This window comes from Hemicordylus capensis, chromosome 2 (assembly GCF_027244095.1).
Source record: "Hemicordylus capensis ecotype Gifberg chromosome 2, rHemCap1.1.pri, whole genome shotgun sequence".
NCBI lineage: Eukaryota > Metazoa > Chordata > Lepidosauria > Squamata > Cordylidae > Hemicordylus > Hemicordylus capensis.
The window spans coordinates 15,885,805-15,905,134 of record NC_069658.1 but is presented as its reverse complement, the minus strand read 5'-3'; the positions used below and the strand labels follow the sequence as shown (position 1 = coordinate 15,905,134).

The 19,330-nt window shown below is 48.9% G+C and overlaps 1 protein-coding gene across 1 annotated transcript in view; it reads left to right on the top strand.

Moving 5' to 3' along the window:
• The window catches only part of LOC128348269 (maestro heat-like repeat-containing protein family member 1), a 57,917-nt gene extending 38,788 nt beyond the window's left edge, over positions 1-19,129 (top strand). The window contains exons 15-21 of the mRNA XM_053304070.1: positions 817-931; positions 6,625-6,801; positions 10,383-10,532; positions 13,370-13,495; positions 14,865-14,967; positions 15,449-15,511; positions 18,773-19,129. Coding sequence (XP_053160045.1) covers positions 817-931; positions 6,625-6,801; positions 10,383-10,532; positions 13,370-13,495; positions 14,865-14,967; positions 15,449-15,511; positions 18,773-18,933 — 895 coding nt within the window. The 3' untranslated portion in view covers positions 18,934-19,129. The remainder of the gene's footprint in view (positions 1-816; positions 932-6,624; positions 6,802-10,382; positions 10,533-13,369; positions 13,496-14,864; positions 14,968-15,448; positions 15,512-18,772) is intronic.
• Positions 19,130-19,330: the final 201 nt, after the last annotated feature.

Genomic DNA, 19,330 nt, shown 5'->3' with positions numbered 1-19,330 from the left:
AAATGCAAACCAGGGTGGACCCTGCTTAGCAAAGGGGACACGTCATGCACCCCAGGCCACAATGGGCTTGAGCCGTTGTGGCTAGGATGATTCAGGTTGTAGTCCAACAACATCTGGAGACCGAAGGTTGGGAACTCCTGTCCTACTGTCACTAAGCTGAAGTTAATATACCTGAAATAATAGCATACTAGGTGAACCGGGTGCAGAGCATCTGCGACTCTAGTCCACCAAGACTGCCGTCCCCCACCATCCTGCCCCCGCTGCCATCACCATCTTCTTCCACCTCCACTCCTCTCCCGCCTACCCACCAGCCAACCAGCCTCCACTGTTGTTTTCCCCCTGGTGCTTCCCCTGCCTGCCTGCCTGCCTGCCAGCCAGCCACTACTTCAGCCACACACCCACCCTCTGCCACCGCCTTCTTCCCGGCCAGCCACCCTCCTTCCCCCACCCACCTGTCTGCTGGCCACCCACCCACCACCGCCGTTTGCCACTGTTTTGTTTCCCCACTGACTGGCTGCCGCCACCATTTTCTTCCCTCCCACCCATCCCCGTCGCTATCCGGCAGCGGCTCAAACTCTCGCAAGAGCTGTCACTCATGGGATTAGCAACGGGTATGCCTAACAGAAATATATATAAAGAAGATTCTTCCCCTGCCAAGCTCTGCCTCCTTCCCTTCTACTGTGGTCTGCCTTGTGTCATTTCTAGGATCTAAGCCTGTTGGGCAAGTCCTCTCAGCTGTCACCCAGGGTAAGCAGCAGTGTTTCTTGCAATCTTTCCGATTTGTGATTCATCTGGGTTTTCTGTTTGATATTTAAGGACTTTGTTTGCATTCAACAAAATGCACCTGAAACTGACTTTCAAACAGGCCAACACATACATGCGCCGTCCAGATGTTAAGGAGAGGACCGTTGGGATGGCCTTCTTCACTGAGGTGAGATTTGGAAGCCAGCTGTGCATGTAGGCTCTCTAGTAGGGAAGTTGGGAACTGTGACCTAAGAGGTGCTTAACAACTCCTGTGTTTTTGCCATCCCAGGCAGGCAGCAAACCCAGGAATTTCATTAGCCCCTGGTCAGTCACCATGCCTGACTACTGAACTGCCTGGTGGGTCACCTTTTCTGCAGGCCTAATATAGGGACTGGAGTGGGGGCTTTAAGTGGACAGGGCCAGAGAAAGTGGGGTGCTGGTCACACAGGTAATGGATGCTTAAGTACATGTGGCTGTGTGTGCTCACATTTCCCTTCCTTCTTTCCCATGCCTCCACCGTTGACTTTCAGTCTCCACATATCACACAATGAGGTCATAGAAACAGCCAAAAGAGTTGCAAGGAAAGAAGGGGGGAGGGGAAGGGAAGGATGGACCTACCTACTAGGGATGTGCATGAATCTATTTTTTTGTTTTGATTTGTACCCAAATCGAATCTCCCTCGATGTGTTTTGGGTCCAAATCTGACCTCCCCCCGCCCCAAATCACCCCAGTTCCAAATTGTACCTGAATTTTCTGACTCTGAATTGATTCAGGGCAAAAAAGGGGTCAGAGGGGCAAAAGAGTGGGATGTGTGGTAGTCCCCAATGGGTGGAAACTACCACCCAAATTTCAAAGAAATTGGGCAAAGGGGTGATTTTTAAAGAATTTTTGAAGTTTGCATGTCTTTAAGCTTTTTCCCATAGGGAATAAGGGAGTTTCAGCAGCCTTAGTTATAACTCCCCCCAGGGGGGGTCAGAGTGGCCCTGAGTGGGTTGTGGCAGGTGGTAGTGCCCAATGGGTGCAGGGAAGCTACCACCCAGATTTCAAAGAAATTGGGCAAAGGGGTGATTTTTAAAAGATTTTTGTTGGCATGTCTTTGGGGCAGATTTGGGGCAGAAAAGGGGTTTTAGGGGCAAAAGAGTGGGTCAGGTGGTAGTGCCCCAATGGGTGCCTTCTACCATCCAGATTTCAACGAAATTGGTGAAAGGGGTGATTTTTAAAGAATTTCTGAAGTTTGTGTGTCTTTAAACTTTTTCCCCATAGGGAATAATGGGGAATTTAAGCAGCCCCATAACTCCATTTGGGGGTCATCACGGTGGCCCAGAGCAGGGTGTGGTGTAGTGCACATAGGGTGCCATCCATCCCCAAAATGACAAGCCCATGGAGCACTGGGTTTTGTTGTTTCTGATTTGTTCTTCTGAGAGTAGATTATCTGATAGGAAATGAGAGTGGAGTCAATGTTTGTAATTGAAAATTCTTCACACCACACATAATTAATTGATAGAGTCAATGTTATGACAAGTGTGGATGGTCACTTGCTCAGGTAACTTTACGAGGGGATTAGACAAATCCATGGATGAAGATAGGTCTGTCAGTGGCTAATAGTCACAATGGCTATGTCGAACTATGCTCAGGGATAGTCATTCACACAACCGAAAGCAGGTTTGGGAACTTTGTGTGCTCCCAGTTTTTCAAGAGTAAACAACAAGGTAGGAAGAGGGAGAAGTGGTTGTGTAGAAGCAAGGTAGGAGAAAAAGATGGGTAGGACAGCAGTGCTCTACCCAGCTTTCATACAAAGCATTTGACCAAGGTAGGAGCAAAAACTGTCCTGCCCAGCTTTTTCTCCTACCTTGATTTCTAGTTGTTTGCCTCCACACAATCAAAGATTGGGAGCACACACAGCTCCCAAACCTGGGCAGGACACTTGCCCTACCCAGTTTTAAGTTGCGTGGATGTCCTCCGTATATCTCTGGATGCCAGTTGCTGGCTATTGGAAGAGGGAGAGGGCTTTAGCCTTTTCCCCCTGCTCATGGGCTTCCCAACTGGTTGGCCACCATGGGAAGCAGGATGCTGGGCTAGATGGGCCATTGGTCTGGCCCAGCAGGGCTCTTCTAATGATAGGAAACATAGGAAACTGCCATATACTGAGTCAGACCATTGGTCTATCTAGCTCAGTATTGTCTTCACAGACTGGCAGCGGCTTCTTCAAGGTTGCAGGCAGGAATCTCTCTCAGCCCTATCTTGGAGAAGCCAGGGAGGGAACTTGAAACCTTCTGCTCTTCCCAGAGCGGCTTCATCCCCTGAAGGGAATATCTTGCAGTGTTCACATATCAAGTCTCCCATTCATATGCAACCAGGGCAGACCCTGCTTAGCTATGGGGACAAGTCATGCTTGCTACCACACTTCTGGGATGGGTGGTGCCCCACTCTATGAACTTGCTTACCAGCAAGAACTTTGTTTCTCAGCTTCTTTTTTACACAGAGATAGGCCTGCTGTTTGTGAAACAAGACATCCTGGATGTCCTCCGAGAATGGATGATGCAAGCCTGCCCGTTGATGCAGGGATTCAGTATCCGAGGGCTGGGGTACCTTCTGCAGCATTCCTTCGAGGTAGGAGTATCACTGCAGGAACTAAACAGCTCTCATGGTGGGGCAGGGAGGATAACAAGTATATACACTCTTGGGCTTGAAGCAGGAATCTCATGCTCTGTGACTGGGGCTTAAGCAATGTAAATGTCTTGGGACCATGTGTGCTCAGAATCCTAAATTGCAGGTAGCAGAGATGTGGAAATATATCTTTGATTATGAAACGGGTATGAACAACTGTGGGATATACTCGGTAGGAATACAATTTGTTCTTCACTCAAGGACATAAATAATAAACAAACAAACAAATAAATAAATAAGCAAGCAAGCAAGCACCTATTTCTGGACACTTGGTTACTTTTTGATATATTTTACAGACCCCTCTAAAGCATTTTGGAGCAGACCAGTAAGACTAAATCCTGTTAACATAGTTTAGCAAATCTATACTTGGCGATCTGGAGCAGTTTGTAATACTCCTTGCATAGTTTCTCAATATGTTTATTATTTCCTCAGATCAGGGCTGCTCAACTTAGGCCCTCCTGCAGATGTTGGCCTACAACTCCCATAATCCCTGGCTATTGGCCACTGTGGCTGGGGATTATGGGAGTTGTAGTCCAAAAACAGTTGGGGGGCCTAAATTGAGCAGGCCTGCCTCAGATGATACATTCTGACACTCACCACATAATGTTGTTCTGCATACTTTATGTCTCTTCATTTTACTCTGCCCCTTGGAACTGTGTTTCATCCCTCATTCTTCCTGTTTGTGTTGAATGCACTCGATTATGTTATGTGAATGTAAAAAATAACTAAAATTCAAAAATAAAACTTAGAAGAAGAAGAGGAGGAGGAGGAGGAGGAGAAAAGGAGGAGGAGGAGGAGGAGGAGGTGGAGCAGGGGAATGGGGATAAGAACCCCTGTGATTGGCAGACAATATGACTCTTCTGGACTGACCAGGCCTGATGCCAGTGAGGAGGAGCCTGGCAGTCTAAGCTTGCCTGGTCCATAGAGCAGTATGGTTTTCAGTGCACCTTGTGTTTCAGGCCCCAACTCCAGCTATCAGCAGGGACCCTGGGATTGGAAACTTGCCACTCCAGGTCTGGATTTAGCTGCCCAGCCCCTAGCCTGGCCCTAACAGTCTGAGATCTTTCCCAGCCTTGCTACCTGAAAAAGGGGAATATTGTTGTTGCTCCTGATAAAGCACATGCTTTGACACTAAGCTATACTGAAATATATATCCAGTGAAAGTCGGATACTGTGGGACTGCACAACCAGTGGTTCATGGGCAGCCCTCCTGTGGTGGCGGCGGGTTCCCTACGCCAGCAGAAGACTTCCCTGGTGGTGACAATGGTGGAGGCACGGCGGAGGTGGCCTCCCCACCCCCAGCCATGGCAGAGGCATGCTCCTACCACCCATGCTCCAGCCAGCTCTGACCCCAAGGCAGCAGCTGGGGATGAAAAGTGTGCACACCCTTGTTCCCAGCTGCCTTCAGAGAATCAGAACCCCAAGTGTCTGGGAAGCAGCTGTGGGCTGCAGGAGCACCACTGAGGATGGGCAACGTGGCGTGGTGTGGGGAATGGGCAACGCGGGAAGGAACATGGTGGTGGGCAGCAGCAGGAATGTTTGCCCAGCGGTAGAGGGGAGGCGAGTGAGGCAGCCCATGATACAGGGCAAAGCGGCGTTGAAGGCAGGGTAGTGTGTGTTCTTCAGACCGTCTGCCCAATTGTAGCTCAGCCCCTGTGCACAACAGCTGAACCTGATTCTGAAACAGACATTCTTAGTGTCCACGCCAGCTCTGTTCCCAGCATACACCTCAGGAAAAGCTGGCACTCTTGGCCCTAAGTAGGGTCTTAGTTAAATGTTCCAGCTTCTTGGTTTGATTGTGGGAATCTGCATCTGTGGATTTCACCCACCCTTCTGCTGCAGTCCCAATGAAAATGCCCCCCCACCGCCAGTTGATGTTAATTTCAGGAGTGAAGCTGCCATTGACACCGAGGAAACTCCCCTCCTGATGCTCATAGCAGCTGGGTGTGGGGTTTTTGCTGGGATTGCAGCATGAGGGGAAAGGGTTAAATTCTCTCTCTCCATGGTCCTGATCCTGATTGCACACACACACACACACACACACACACACACAACCATAGCTGCAAAAAGAATGCACACGCAGGGCCAGGCTGCATATTTAACGTATTGAGGTTTGGGAGCTGTGTGCACTCCCAATTTCCAGTTGTGTGGAAGCAAGATAGGAGGGAAAGCTACCTAGGTTCCTCCCGTACCTTGCTTCCACACAACCAGAAACTGGGAGTGCACACAGCTCCCAAACCCGGGTAGAACACAGTTTTTGATTGTGTGGATTATCTCTATGAGACTCTACACACAATCCGGCTTTGCCCGCTCTCCCCGCAGATGAGCAGACGCTCCTTGCTGAGTGGCTGGATAGGCTCTGTCACGGAGCCGGTAAGGGTTGCAGGAATCGGGGGGCACCCAGTCCCTGGAAGTCCCAGGATGCCCCGTGCAAGTGCGTGGGGCATCCCGGGGAGACCCCCAACACCGGGAGGCTAATTTTAGCCTCCGGGCGGGGGTCTCCTCACGAGTCTCTGCAGCACTGAGCCACACCATGGCGACTCACAGTTGGGAAACCGTGGTTAGCGGAGTGCTCCCTCCACTAACCCCATTTAAGGGGAGGGTTTCCTTCTTTGGCTAACCACCAAAGAAGCACCGGGCTCACCCACAAGCCCGGTGGTTCTCACGATGGGAGAAAAACGGGCTGGACTCCTTTAGCTGGGCTTTCTCCCATTGTGAGAATAGCTTCTATGTGTTGTTTGGCCCTGAGTTCCTCTTTAAAGAGAAACATCTTTTCTCCAGTAAGTCCCATCCAAAGTCTGATCAGGTCTTCTGGCAGGGAAGGGCTCTCTGTGAGTAGATCTGCTCATGAACAGAGCTGTGGGTGGGGAGGAAGCCAGAGAGCCACTTGAATCCAGACCGTTCCCAGCCGGCTGATTGGCTGCAGCAGTCACTGGATGGCTTCATGGTAGGCCCTCTGCTGAGAATGGAGAGAAAAACTGGCTGAGAATGGCTCCAGCCAGCTCAAGCCCTCCCACCCCACTGATCTACTTAGGGGTAAGCAACCCCTGCCTGAAATGTTTACTCGTGAGTAATTCTTCTGCTATGCTTGGCAGGTGCAAATTGCCCTCCTGCTCAAAGCAGCAGAATTGAAGTAGCGGTGTGTTTTGTTTATGAACCTAGCTTTCTGTAGTGGCTACCATATCTAACTGCTTGCATCTATTCTTCCTTCAGGATGAAGCTCTGGAACCCTTCCTCTCTCCTCTGCTGACCCATGCCTTAGGTTCAGACAGGATGACTGCCAAGGAGTCCATTAAGACCCTCCAAATTATGTTCCGGCACTTGGACCCAAATAATTTTGCACCCATGAGGATGGCCCTCATCCCTCACCTTCTGGGGTACTTTAATAATGTAAGTCAACAAACTGAAAGCAAGCAACTAACACAGCAGCTAAACCCTACAAATACAACCCATTGGGATTAAGTAAAAAAGCAGCACAATTCATATGCTGGAGTAAGCTTTTTTCCATACTGAGCAGCCAGTTTGGCAGGGCTTCTATCAGCATGTAAAGCTGTTCCCTTTCCCCAGAGATTATGCCTATCCATCTGGTGATGCAAAATGAACACAGTCATGTGTTGTGAGGTTCTGGGTGTTTGGCAGTGGCACTCCACTCCCAGGCTGGTGGGCTATGTGCTCCTAGTGAATCACATGAGCCCTTTCCTCTGCAATTGCCATCCTTTTATCTACTCACTCTTTATGGAGAATCTACACAACCTTATTAAATCACTGCAGTCCAGTGCTTTCTGTGCTGCCCTATTTTTACCCCCAGACCCGATCTGTGGTGACTTCTGTACACTGCATCTGCAGCACTATCCTGTCTGTTGTGGACAGACAAAGCACTATGGAGCCATTTCAGGACTCCTTGCCTTAAATTAAAAGCTTCTGCTTTGCAGACTCAATCTCTTGTATTGCTTCCTGCTGATCTTGGCTGAAGCATAGTGAAGACTAATCTCACAGGTGCTCCTTGAATAGCCTCTTTTAATTGCCCAAAGCCAGTTTTTGTTCCTGCAGGAGGAAGGCTTAATTACTCATCTCTTCTCATTTTTCTTCTTTTCATTCTTATAGTGAAATAGCACTAGTAAAGAAAAAGAAATATATAATGCAAGGAAATGAGAAATTAAAGGGCTCCGTATTGTCTCCAATGTTGTTTAATATCTACATGAAACCGATGGGAGCAGGGGCGTAGCTAGCCCGCCGGCAGCTCATGTGCGGCCGCGGCGGGCGCCCCAATAGCCCCGCCCCCTGCTTCTGACATCAGACGCAGGGGATAGCCCCGCCCCCTGCGTCTGACGTCAGACGCGGGGGACGTGGTCTGGCTCCCAAACTGAGCCTTGAGGCTCCGTTCAGGATCAGATTGCTGCAGCAGCTTAACTGCCGAAGGGGCCGCGTGGCCCCTTCGGCAGTTAGACGAAGGCTGGTGCTGCATTTGCAGTGCAGCCAACGAGCGGCTCTTCCCTGCAGGGAAGAGCCGCTTCTGGGCTGGCTTGCGAACGCAGCACCAGTCTTAGCTCCTGAAGGGGCCGCGCGGCCCCTTCAGGAGCTAGTTAGGCTGGTGCTGCATTCGCAGCGCCAGCCAGGAGTGACTCTTCCCTGCCTTTGCGAATGAAGTGCCAGCCTTTGTTTAGCTCCCGAAGGGGCCGCGTGGCCCCCGCTCGGGAGCTAAACTACCGCCCCAACATCTGACGTCAGACGCGGGGTGTGTGTCAGAGCCGTGAATGGCGGCTCCTGATTGGGCATGGCTCGGGTTCTTTGAACCCGTTCGCCCAATGATAGCTCCGCCCCTGGATGGGAGATATCATCAGGAGATTTGGTGCAGGGTGTTATCAGTATGCTGATGACACCCAAATCTATTTCCCCATGTCAGTATCATTGGGAGAGAGCATAATCTCCCTAAATGCCTGCCTGGAGGCGGTAATGGGCTGGATGAGGAATAACAAACTGAGACTGAATCCATATAAGACGGAGGTACTCATTGTGCGGGGTCGAAACTCAGAAAATGATTTTGATCTGCCTGTTCTGGATGGGGTCACACTTCCCCAGAAGGAACAGGTATGCAGTCTGGGGGTGCTTCTGGATCCAAGTCTCTCCCTGGTATCCCAGGTTGAGGCGATGGCCAGAAGTGCCTTCTATCAGCTTTGGCTGATACGCCAGCTGCACCCATTTCTTGAGATAGACAACCTCAAAACAGTGGTACATCTGCTGGTAACCTCCAGACTAGATTACTGTAATGTGCTCTATGTGGGGCTGCCCTTGTATGTAGTCTGGAATCTACAGTTGGTTCAGAATGCGGCAGCCAGGCCAGTCTCTGGAGCATCTAGGAGAGACCATATTACTCTTGTATTGAAGGAGTTACACTGACTGCCAATATGATTCCGGGCAAAATACAAGGTGTTGGTCATAACCTATAAAGCCCTAAACAGCTTGGGCCCTAGGTTTTTAAGAGAGCATCTTCTTCGTTATGAACCCCACCGCCCATTGAGATCATCAGGAGCGGTCCGTCTGCATTTGCCACCGGCTCGTCTGGTGGCTACTCAGGGACGGGCCTTCTCTGTTGCTGCCCCAAAGTTTTGGAATGCGCCCCCTAGTGAAATAAGAGCCTCCCCATCTTTGACAATTTAAAAAACGTTTTTAAAGACACCTGTTCACCCAGGCTTTTAACTGATAATGTTTTGATTGTTTTTAATGTTATTTTAGAATATTGTTTTAAAAATTTTAAAATTGTCATATTTTAAATTTCTTGGTTTTGTTTTTTAACTAATGTTTTAATGTTTTTATTTTGTTGTAAACTGCCCAGAGACATAAGTTTATGGTGGTATAAAAATATATTAAATAAATAAATAAATAAATAAATAAATAAATAAAGGATCCTCCCAATGGGGACAGAAATTGCCATTGGGGCAATTAAAAGGCTATTCTTCACTCATTCCCCAGCTGGGATCAACAGGAAGCAATAAAATGGGCTAAACCTGCAAATAGGAAGCTTTTATTTAACAATGGAAATCCTCTCTGCGGACTTGAGAACATACTGTAGAAGGAACTTGGCCATGGGGAAGAGCATTTTGGGGAAATCTAGATCGTCTAACTTTACCAACAGAGAGCATCTGCACACTAGTGTTCTGGTCTCCTCACCCCCCACCCTCACCTGAGTCCTAACCCTCACCTTTGATCCCCACGCCCATCCTCACCTGAGCCCAGTTCCTGCTCCTCAGCAGGAGCCGCAGTGGGATCACAGAGGCCTCTTCCTCCTCTGCTTCCTTCTCCGATGCTGCCACTACCAAAACTGCCCCCGAGGCCCTCAGCACCCAGCCTGCAGTGCTCCTCTGAGCCTGGATGGCCACACTACACCAGGCCCCAGCTCTGCGGCCTCTGTGCCTGTTGGCTGGACCACTTCAGGCACCTCTAGCTGCTGCTGCTAGCCTCAGTCACTCCCTGCTGGCTGTCGATTCGTTTAGCACTGTGAGGGAAGGGCTTGCCAGATACCACCTAAGCGTTTTTATAGAGAGGTGTTATGCTGTGTGAAACCTCCTTGTTTAATGTATATACCACCTTTCATTAAAATAATCTCAAGGCTCTTTATAGTATAATTAAAACAAATCACCATTAAAACAATGCACAGTTTAAAAGTACAAATATTAAATTTAAATATAAGAATACTACATCTCTGTTTAAAAGTTATGTTATGATTCTGTTTCTAGATGGTTTGAGGAAAGCAACACTACAGGGCTCTGGTGTGGAAACCACCACAGTTCTTGTACAATCAGAACCTGGGAGGAACAGAGCATTTTACTTATTTGTTTTGCTACCCCTACAAAAAATATACCAGCCATTTCAATGCCATGTTTTGCTTCCATGCCAACATGAAAAAATGCATAGTGTTTATTTAACTGAAAACTCTGACAGCCTGCAAAACCTGTGACTGACTCTCTCCTTAGGATGACAATGAATTGCGAGTGTCCTCCATTGGTCTTTTTGGGATCCTATTGAAGAGGATCAAAGATCGCTCCAAACAAAGCCTGAAGGAAGAAGTTTTCAAAGCATTTGTTCCCCTTTTAATTCAGCTGATGGACCCCTGCACCCGCGAAGTGAGTTGACATTCTAAGGGCTGATATAAGCTCACTCCCTCACCCAAACTAGTTACCTTCAAATGTATTTCTTCCATGGCCATTTGCAGCAACAATCACTGGCATTTTGGTCTTCCAGCACCACGCTGCAGCTCAGAGTCAGAAGATTCAGAGAGTCCTCTGGTTGCCTAGGCAACTTGGAGATATTTTCTTGTCATCTGGTCCTGTGCTGTGCTGCATAGTATGGCAGCAGTAGACAGCGAAACATCTCCCCGTTGCCCTCACAACAAGGTAACTCTTCCAATCTTCCAGCAAAATGGCAGTAATCACTGTGAGCAGCCACAGATAGGAAGGTAAATTAGTTTGCAGGGAGTTACATACTTACACAAACCCTCAATTTCATCCCCAATTTTTCTGCTGGGTAATTCTTCAACTCAGTTCTATTTATAGCAGGGCACCAAGAGCACTCATGAAGAATTTGCTTCCAGATCAGGTAGTAGATACAATGGCCCTGGATGGGAAGGCTTTGATCATACTTAGAATCCGTGTATTTTTCAGGTTAAGGAGGAACTCTTTTCTAGATCAAATACATCAAGAGTCATCTTGAAGTTTTTGCACTACTGTAAGCTGTGGGTTGGACTGGAACCTTTCTCCAGATCAGACTGGTTAAAGGTCTTGTCGTTGCCCTTTTCCTTGTGGGCTGGATCTCTTGCTGGAGCCATCTTGATGTATTTGCACTGCAGATATTCTGTGGTTTGGATTTCAGGGGTTGATATGAGAACAGCTGTGAGTTTGTCCAGTTTGGGGGAAAGTTGTTTTGATCTAGGGGAAGGGCCATAGCTCACTAGCAGAGAACCTGCTTTGCAGGGGCGTAGCCACCATTGGGTGACCGGGTTCAAAGAACCCGGGCCGCCACCCCTCAGGGGCCGTGCCTCTGACGTCAGATGTGACTGGGCTGGTTTAGCTCTTTAGCAGGGCCTTTAAGGCAGGGAGAGTCGCTCCTGGCTGTGCTGTGAATGCAGCGCTGGCCTGGATCTAACTCCTGAACGGTGCTGCACAGTCCCATTTGGGAGCCAGACCATGCCACCCATGTCTAACATCAGATGTAGGAGACATGGCTAACCCCCACATGTGATGTCAGACGCAGGGGACGGGGTGAGCGGGGCCGCCGCCGCCGCCGGATATGGGCCACCACTGGCCTGGCTCCACTACTGCTGCTTTGTATGCAGAAGGTCTCTGGTTCAATCCCTGGTGTCTCTAGTTTGAAAAGGAAAGATCTCTGCCTGACACCCTGGAGAGTTACTGCCCATCAGAAAACACAAAGCTGGACTAGATGGCTACATATAAGACAGTGTTTGGTCTCTGTCAATTTTGGATTCTATTATTTACTTTTGAAACTGATTGCCAGGAAATTTACAAGCGACAAAAAGAAGAACTTTTTCACTCAATGAATAATTAACCTATGGAATTCTCTGCCATGAGATGTGGTGGCAGCCACCAACCTGGATGGCTTTAAGAGGGGTTTAGACAAATTCATGGAGGACAGGTGTATCAATGGCTACTAATCAGTTGGCTATAGACCTGCCTCAGAGACAAGATGCCTCTGAATACTATTTTCAGGGGAGCAACAGTAGGAGAGAGGGCATGCCCTCAATTCTTGCCTGTCAGCTTCCTAGAGGCATCTGGTGGGCCACTGTGGGAAACAGAATGCTGAACTAGATAGAGCTTGGGTCTGATCCAGCAGGGCTGTTCTTATGTAAGGGGGTTTTTTTGTTCCAAATTTGGGTCCCCAGATATGGTTGGACAGTAGCTCCCCATCCCCAGCCACAATGGCTTTGACAACCCCTGCATTAAAATCCTTTCCATCCCAACAATATGACTTCCATTTTTTTTCCAAGAAGAGCCTTAAATAATGCTACAATTCCTCTCTGCTCCCCCCCAGATTTGGCTGAGCTTTTGAAATTTCACGATTTCAGCCCGGTCTGGGTTTGTTGATACTCACTCTGAAGATATTGATGTTATTCTCACTTGTGGTGAAAACTGGGCTAAGGGAGCCCAGCCCAGTTTCCACCATGTGTGTGAACCGGCGGGAGCTGTGTGGCTCCCAGTGGCAAGCCCGATTAATTCTCCCCCCCGCCCCCCGCCGTAAACAAGGTTAGCTGAGCAAGCACTCCGCTAACCCCATTTGTATGACCGTGTGGCACCGTACCGTGGTGACCCACAAGTAGCCCCCCAACCAGGAGGCTGCAGCAAGCCTCCCTGCATCAGGGGGCTCCCCAGAATGCCCCGCGCACTCGCGTGGGGCATTCTGAGACTTCCAGGGGCTGGTAATTGTGTGGGCAGCCGATCTGGCTATCCAGGGCAAACTGCCTGCTCATGTGCGGGGAGAGCGGGTCAGGCCTGCTCTCCTCACAACCCCCCTGCAGGCTCCCCACACTGCTCTTGTGAAGAGCCTTATTGTTTGTTCATTGATCTTGCTTGCTCCTCGTTTTATGCTCTTGTTTTCGCTTCTTTGTAAGCTGTTTAGTGTCTTGTTTCTGTAGAAGTAGAAAAGTAGCCATTAAAAAATGGCTGCTCACCACTGGGTCTGCCTCTGTATCCACTGATATCTGCTTCCAAGTCTGACTGGCTTTTCATTGTGAAAACATAGCTTTTATGCCCTTTCCCTGGGTCCACATGCCAGACATCTCTTGGCCAGTACTCCTCCACCAGGCTCTCCATCTGCTGAGAAACTTTCTCACATCACACCTCCTAAGAATCACATCTGGAGTTACCCCTATTGCCTCTTCTGAGCTGTTGTTCTAAGAAGCAGCCCCATAGCCTGGCTAAACCCCCCTATCTCTAATCTCATCATCCAGGTCTCTAAGGACGCATTGGCCACCTGTATCAGCTCCATGAACTGGGAAGATGTGCCCAAAGACGTCAAAGAGATCGATCCCAATGTCAGCCTCTTCTATGCATATAAAAACATCTGCAAGTACCTTGTGAGTAAAACCATGGTTGACAATATGGTGCTGGTTCAGACCAGGTGAGAACATGGTAACCCCTTAATGTGGCAATTGCCCCAAGAGAGATTGCATAGCTCCCCTCCTGTGAGACTCTGGTTTGCAACAGGTTTGGACTCTTGCTTCTATCTGTTTTCCCCAGTTCCTTTGTCAGTAGGTGTGAACAGGAGGCTTTTCAGACAGCAGGCTTTACCGCCTGTTTACCGCAACACTTTACTGCAAATTTGGAGCATAACGGATACTCTGATGCAAAAAGAGGATTTTTTTTTTACCCTGGACATAAATCGAGCTACGTTCCAATATGAAAGGCAAAACCTGAATCATGTGTGAAATGCTCTCTGAAATATCACACAGAATTCGGGGTAAATCTGGCTGAGATGTGAATGCACACCCACCCTCCCAAAATAAAGATATCATCTGAAAAAGCTCCAGTCTATGTATTGTGGGTGGTAGCCAGCTTGCTCTATCTAGCATGACTGCAGAGGGACTCGGAGGCCATGAATGTACTCTCCTGTAGGCAACACAGAGAGCCGGGTCTCACGATCCGTGAGACCCGGTTTCTTCGGGTGAGCGGGGAGGGAGCCCTGGGCGGCCGGATCATCCACCCACATGATGGTCGGCTCCAAGACGGAGCCATGGGCTGGGGAGCTCAGGGGCCACGTGGCCCCCGCAAGCCCCAGTATGCCCTGCGTGAGCGCGCAGGGCATACTGGGGAGACCCCCGAGCCAGGAGGGAGCTTTTTGCCTCCCAGCCAGGGGTCTACTTATGAATAGGCACAGCATCAAGGCGCACCGTGGCTACTCACGATTGTAAATAGCAGGTTTGCGGAGTGCTTGCTCCGCAAACCTGCTTTTTACCAGGGGTTCCAGAGCAGGTTTGCCGCTCAAGAACCACCGGGCTCGGCTGCAAGCCCGGTAGTTCTTACGGTCACCAAAAATCGGGCTAGCGGAGGCTAGCCCGATTTTTGCTGATCGTCAGGATAGCCCCAGAGATTCTTGGCCTTCTTTCTCTGCTGTGCCCCTGCCATCTTCCCAAATCCACTTATTTGGAATATGCTATCAATTGCGGGGAGTGAAGTAGGGGAGTTTCAGGTGAAGTGGGGAGTGGATACTCATAATGTTAGCAGTTACTTAGGGGAAATTGGACATCACACAGAACCATGGTTTATTTTGTCTAACTGTGTAGTTAGTTTGTATGTCTGAACCTGTGTCAGCAAACAAACTGTGATTGATTTCAGATAGTGAAATAGCAATCTGAACTAGGTAAGGACTAGGAACTTATAGAAGAGGTAGGATTTAAGGAAGTCAAGGGAAGCTCTGCAACTTGATTGCCTTCCTGTTTTCTCTAGGTGCAGAAAAACAGGCAAAAGTTGCCAGAAATGGCAGCCCAGATGACAGAATATCTGAGGAGCAGGTTTACGTCCCACCGACAGGCAGCGGCCATCCTGATAGGTAATCAGAGGCAAAGCGTTCAATGGGGTGTTGACACGTGGGCCTTCAGTGGACTCTTCCACTGGAAACTGGGAGGATGTGGGGCAGGTTTTCAGCCCAACATACATGTGACTACCCTTCTCTGGCCAAAGAAGGGATCAGAAGATTATCCAGCCCTACCAGGAAGGAAGCCTCATGACACTGGTAGGCTAAAGCAGGTCAGGTGGTATTCTTTGACCCCCTATAAAAACTTCCTTGTTACTCTTGGTTGCTGGTTTCAGCAGCCTAGAGAATCTGCTCTCCACTTCTGGCTACAGATGGCCGCCCTCTGCTCTCAGTAACCCCACTGGGATTTAATTGGCAATCTTGTGAAGATCTCAGAGGATTGCAAGGATGTCCTTGGTATTTAGATGGAAAGGGGTTATGTCATATTTCATGCGCCTTTTTAGCTGGTCAAAGTATTGCATTCCAGGCAATGAGAATTTTCTGTGGATCTCTCTAGGGTGCAATGCGCAGTACATGAAGTCTGATTTGTCCGCAAAAGATATTGAAGATATTTATATAGGTGAGTATGTTAGCAGTGCTGGGTTCTGAAGAAATGATTTGGAACAATAATTCATAACTATATGAAACTTTACTTGGAAATAAGAAAAGTCTTAGCTGAGCGTCCGGTGAAGCTGGCTGTCCTTACCTCCAAGGACGGGATGGTAAGGGGGCCCAAAGAGAGAGGGACGAGTGGCAGCTGGGGAGAAGCGGAGGAAAAATTGCCAATGGGCATGAACTCCAGTGGAGGAGGAGCAGAGCCCTAAAAGAACAGAAGGGGAGGCACAAGAGGATAACGTCAGCAGCATGCCTCCCAAGGGAGGGGGTCTGAGCAGGAGGAGGGAGAAGGGGGAGACATTGGCAGCAGCTGTAAAGGATAGACAATTACAGGGAAGAAAAAGGGGCATTAGCCCCATAATTGGGGGTGGATGGTGCATAGCGATATGTGAGGAGGCACATAAGGAGCCGGATGGGGATGGGAGGCCGGCTGGTGGTAAGTGTCAGGGGGCCCTGGAGAGGGGCAGACACAAAGAACAATCAGCCTGGGACAGAGGAGGGGCAGGGTGATGCTCAACCCCCTCCCCGTCCTTGCTCTGAGACCGGACCCGATAAGCCTAGCCAGGGACATGTAAAGTGGTCGGGGACATGTAGATGAACACTGAGTTACATGTCTGTTTTGGATGGAGAGAGAAGTCTGTGTCTGTGAGTCTTTGGCTGGGTTCAGACGTAACATGTAACCGGAGGTCCCTTCGCCTCTAGTTTCGCTAACTCAACGTCCGAACATGACAAATTGCATTTAAAGCGGGGGGAGGGATGGGCCCACGGTTTCCCTCCCCAAATTCTATTTGTTACCTTCGGTTCTCTCTAAGTTTCATTGTCCCAACCTCTGGTTGCAACTTTACATCCAAACGTTGGCTTGTTAGGCTGTTAGGCTTGTCCCAAACCAGAGTTAAAGGAGGAAGCTCCTCCCTCGTTCTGGCTTCTATTGGGTGTGGGGGCTGTCCTTCAGGAAAGAAGGAGGCACACACAGCCAGCTTCTCTGCCCCTCCACAGTCTCGGTGACTGCAGAGAGGCCCTTCTTCCCTATGTTAGAATGTGGATGGGAGAGCAGGGGGGCACAGGACCGCAGTTCCATTGGCCCTGCGGTTCTGTGTTATGTCTGAACCCAGCCATTGTCTTTGTCTGTGTCTCTGTGCCTAGCTGGCACAAAAGCAGATATGTAGAGAATCCATTTACATTCCTTCACCTCAAGAGGTGAGATTAGCCCTTTACTTTCTGGCTGGGATTATCCCACCATCATTACAACTTCCAAAAGAATAGTCAATCAGGAGTTTATTTCATGTACACCGTAATCCTTTCCAATATAGCACATGGCATATAAAAAACCGCCTGGGAATTTGATTCCCTTTCTGAAGCCTTTCTCTGGCTTGCTCTGTTGTCTGAGGTGTGGTGGCTGAGTACCTGAGACAGAGTCTTTTACTCATGGCACCCCAGATTAAGAACAGACTTTTGCTCCCAAGGGAAGCCTGACCCCTTCACTAGTTGTTTTTAAGTGGGCAGGAAGGACTGTTTTGTTTCAGCAGGCTACTTCAGATTGTAGTTTTGGAGAATATGTAGCTGTTGCTTTTTTGTTGTGTTTACTTATTTACTTACCTATTTGTCAAACTTAGAAGCCGCTGTTCAGCACACGGCTTCGGGGAAGCACACAAATTAAAACAATGAAAGATTAAAATAAATGCAGAGGTCGACATCCTAACACTGTGCATGTGCAGCTGGAAAAGGCCGCCAGCACCTCCACTCCTGAAGCACAAATGCTCTCCATGCAGCATGGACGGAGGTGACTGAGGGTTGCACGACCCACAGTGACCCACTTGCAGGTCTCACATGGTGCTTCAAGGGGAGAGGGGGGTTCAGTGAAACCACACACAAACACCCTGTGCAAGCATCTGCACTTCAGAAGCGGAGGTGCTAGCATTTTACACGTATGCCTTTTAAAACAAAATAGTTGACACTCCTCTGTGGACAAAGGAGATTTCAGAGGCTATTCTCACGATGGGGGGAAACCGGGCTAAGGGAGCCCAGCCTAGTTCCACAGTGGCTAGCCTGCCTAAATAACCCTCGCCTTAAACAAGGTTAACGGAGAGAGCAGTCCATTAACCTTGTTTGCTTGATCGTGTGTCAGCTGTGGCTGCTTGCAGCCACCGCTGACATACTCAGGGTGGGGGGGAGAGGGGAGGGGGAACCCCAGGAAAGTCACTGTGCACTGGCAATTCCTGGGGCTCCGGGGGCCGGGGTGCAGCACGACGGTGCTCCCCTTCCCCAGAGCTCCCAAGGGAGCCATGTCCGGGCGCGGGAGGGCCCAACCAGAGCAGCCACTCATCTGGGCAGTTGATCTGGCCACGCACCAACGAGTGACTGCTCATGTACAGGAAGAGCAAGCTAAGCCTGCTCTCCTCGCACAACCCCATGAGGCTCTACACATTGATCGTGTGTCGAGCCTCTTGATCTGTTCACCCTACCATGGCCCTAATTCGATCACACCCTACCCCAGCTGCTATTTAGGAAACAAAAAGCTAGCATCCAAGGGACAATGGCCTGGTTGACATAAAGCATGTTTTGTCCTGGTCCACTTTTAGTTATTTATTTATCTGCATCATTTAATAAATATGTTGCTTTATACAGAAATGCCAGCCTACCCTTCTGGCCATAAAAGGAGCCCAGTGCAATTTAAATCTCTTACACATCTCTCTAAAGGAGCCAAACAGTGAATTGTGAGCCAACTCTTCAGTCACCACTGGACCACAGGGGCTCAAAAAGGCTTGCTTCAGAAGGTGCCTTAGGGCCGAAGGAGATGTGGCGTGGAGTTCCATGGCTCACTGGAATTCTTGGTGTCCGTTCAGAAGAACATCTGGTCTTTCCGAGTCCTTGCTCAGTGGCAGTGTATTTGCTCTACATAGATAACATTCCAGGCTGAATAAGGGCTCTTCCAGTTGGTAATATATTCCAACCTCGCCACAAATTACAATGAGAAATAAAATGAGAAATCGACACTGCGTGCAAGGATACTGCTTAATATTCTTGGTGCCATCTGCTGGCCATCTGTGGTAATCCATGAGTAATTTCCTAAAGATCTTCCAGACTAAAAAGGCCAATGGTTCCAACTATATTAGGCCGCCTCTTCTTCTCCTTGTCATGAGAAAAGTATTTACTAGGCTAGCTACCCTCACTCAGCCCAAGGCACATTGCGACCATCCTGCAAACCAGTTCTCTTTTGCCATTTCAGCTCTCCAGGAGCTCCAGGCAGACCATGAACCCACCGTGGCCAAGATTGCTGCCGAGGCCAACGAGGAATTTCTGAGACACTGCGGGCATTGGGTCAATCCTAATATTCTCGCCAGCACATCTATCCAGAGAAGCAGCAATGCGAGTGAGACCAGGAAGTAAAAGGACCTTGGGAAAAGCAGACTACTCCTTGCTGAGAGCCACAGGGAGAAGCCGTGGAGACCGGGCTGGATTAAGACATGCTGAGGCCCTAAACTATGAGGTCATTCACAGAGTTGGTAGGACACCGTTTTTGCTTTTGTGAATGACCTCTATGTGAAGCATGAGACCCTATCGCATTTTTTAAAATGCATTCTAAAACAAGGTTAATAAAAATAGAAATAATAAAGCTTTGATTTTTTTTCATATATATTTGGCCAAAATATAATGGAAAACTAATAATCTAACAAAAACATAATCTAAACAAGAAGTTACCTTGCAGTAAGCCTATTTGGATTAGAAATGACTTTAACTGAAAATACATTCTGATTTCTTACTTTGAAATTTTCAGAGATGCTAA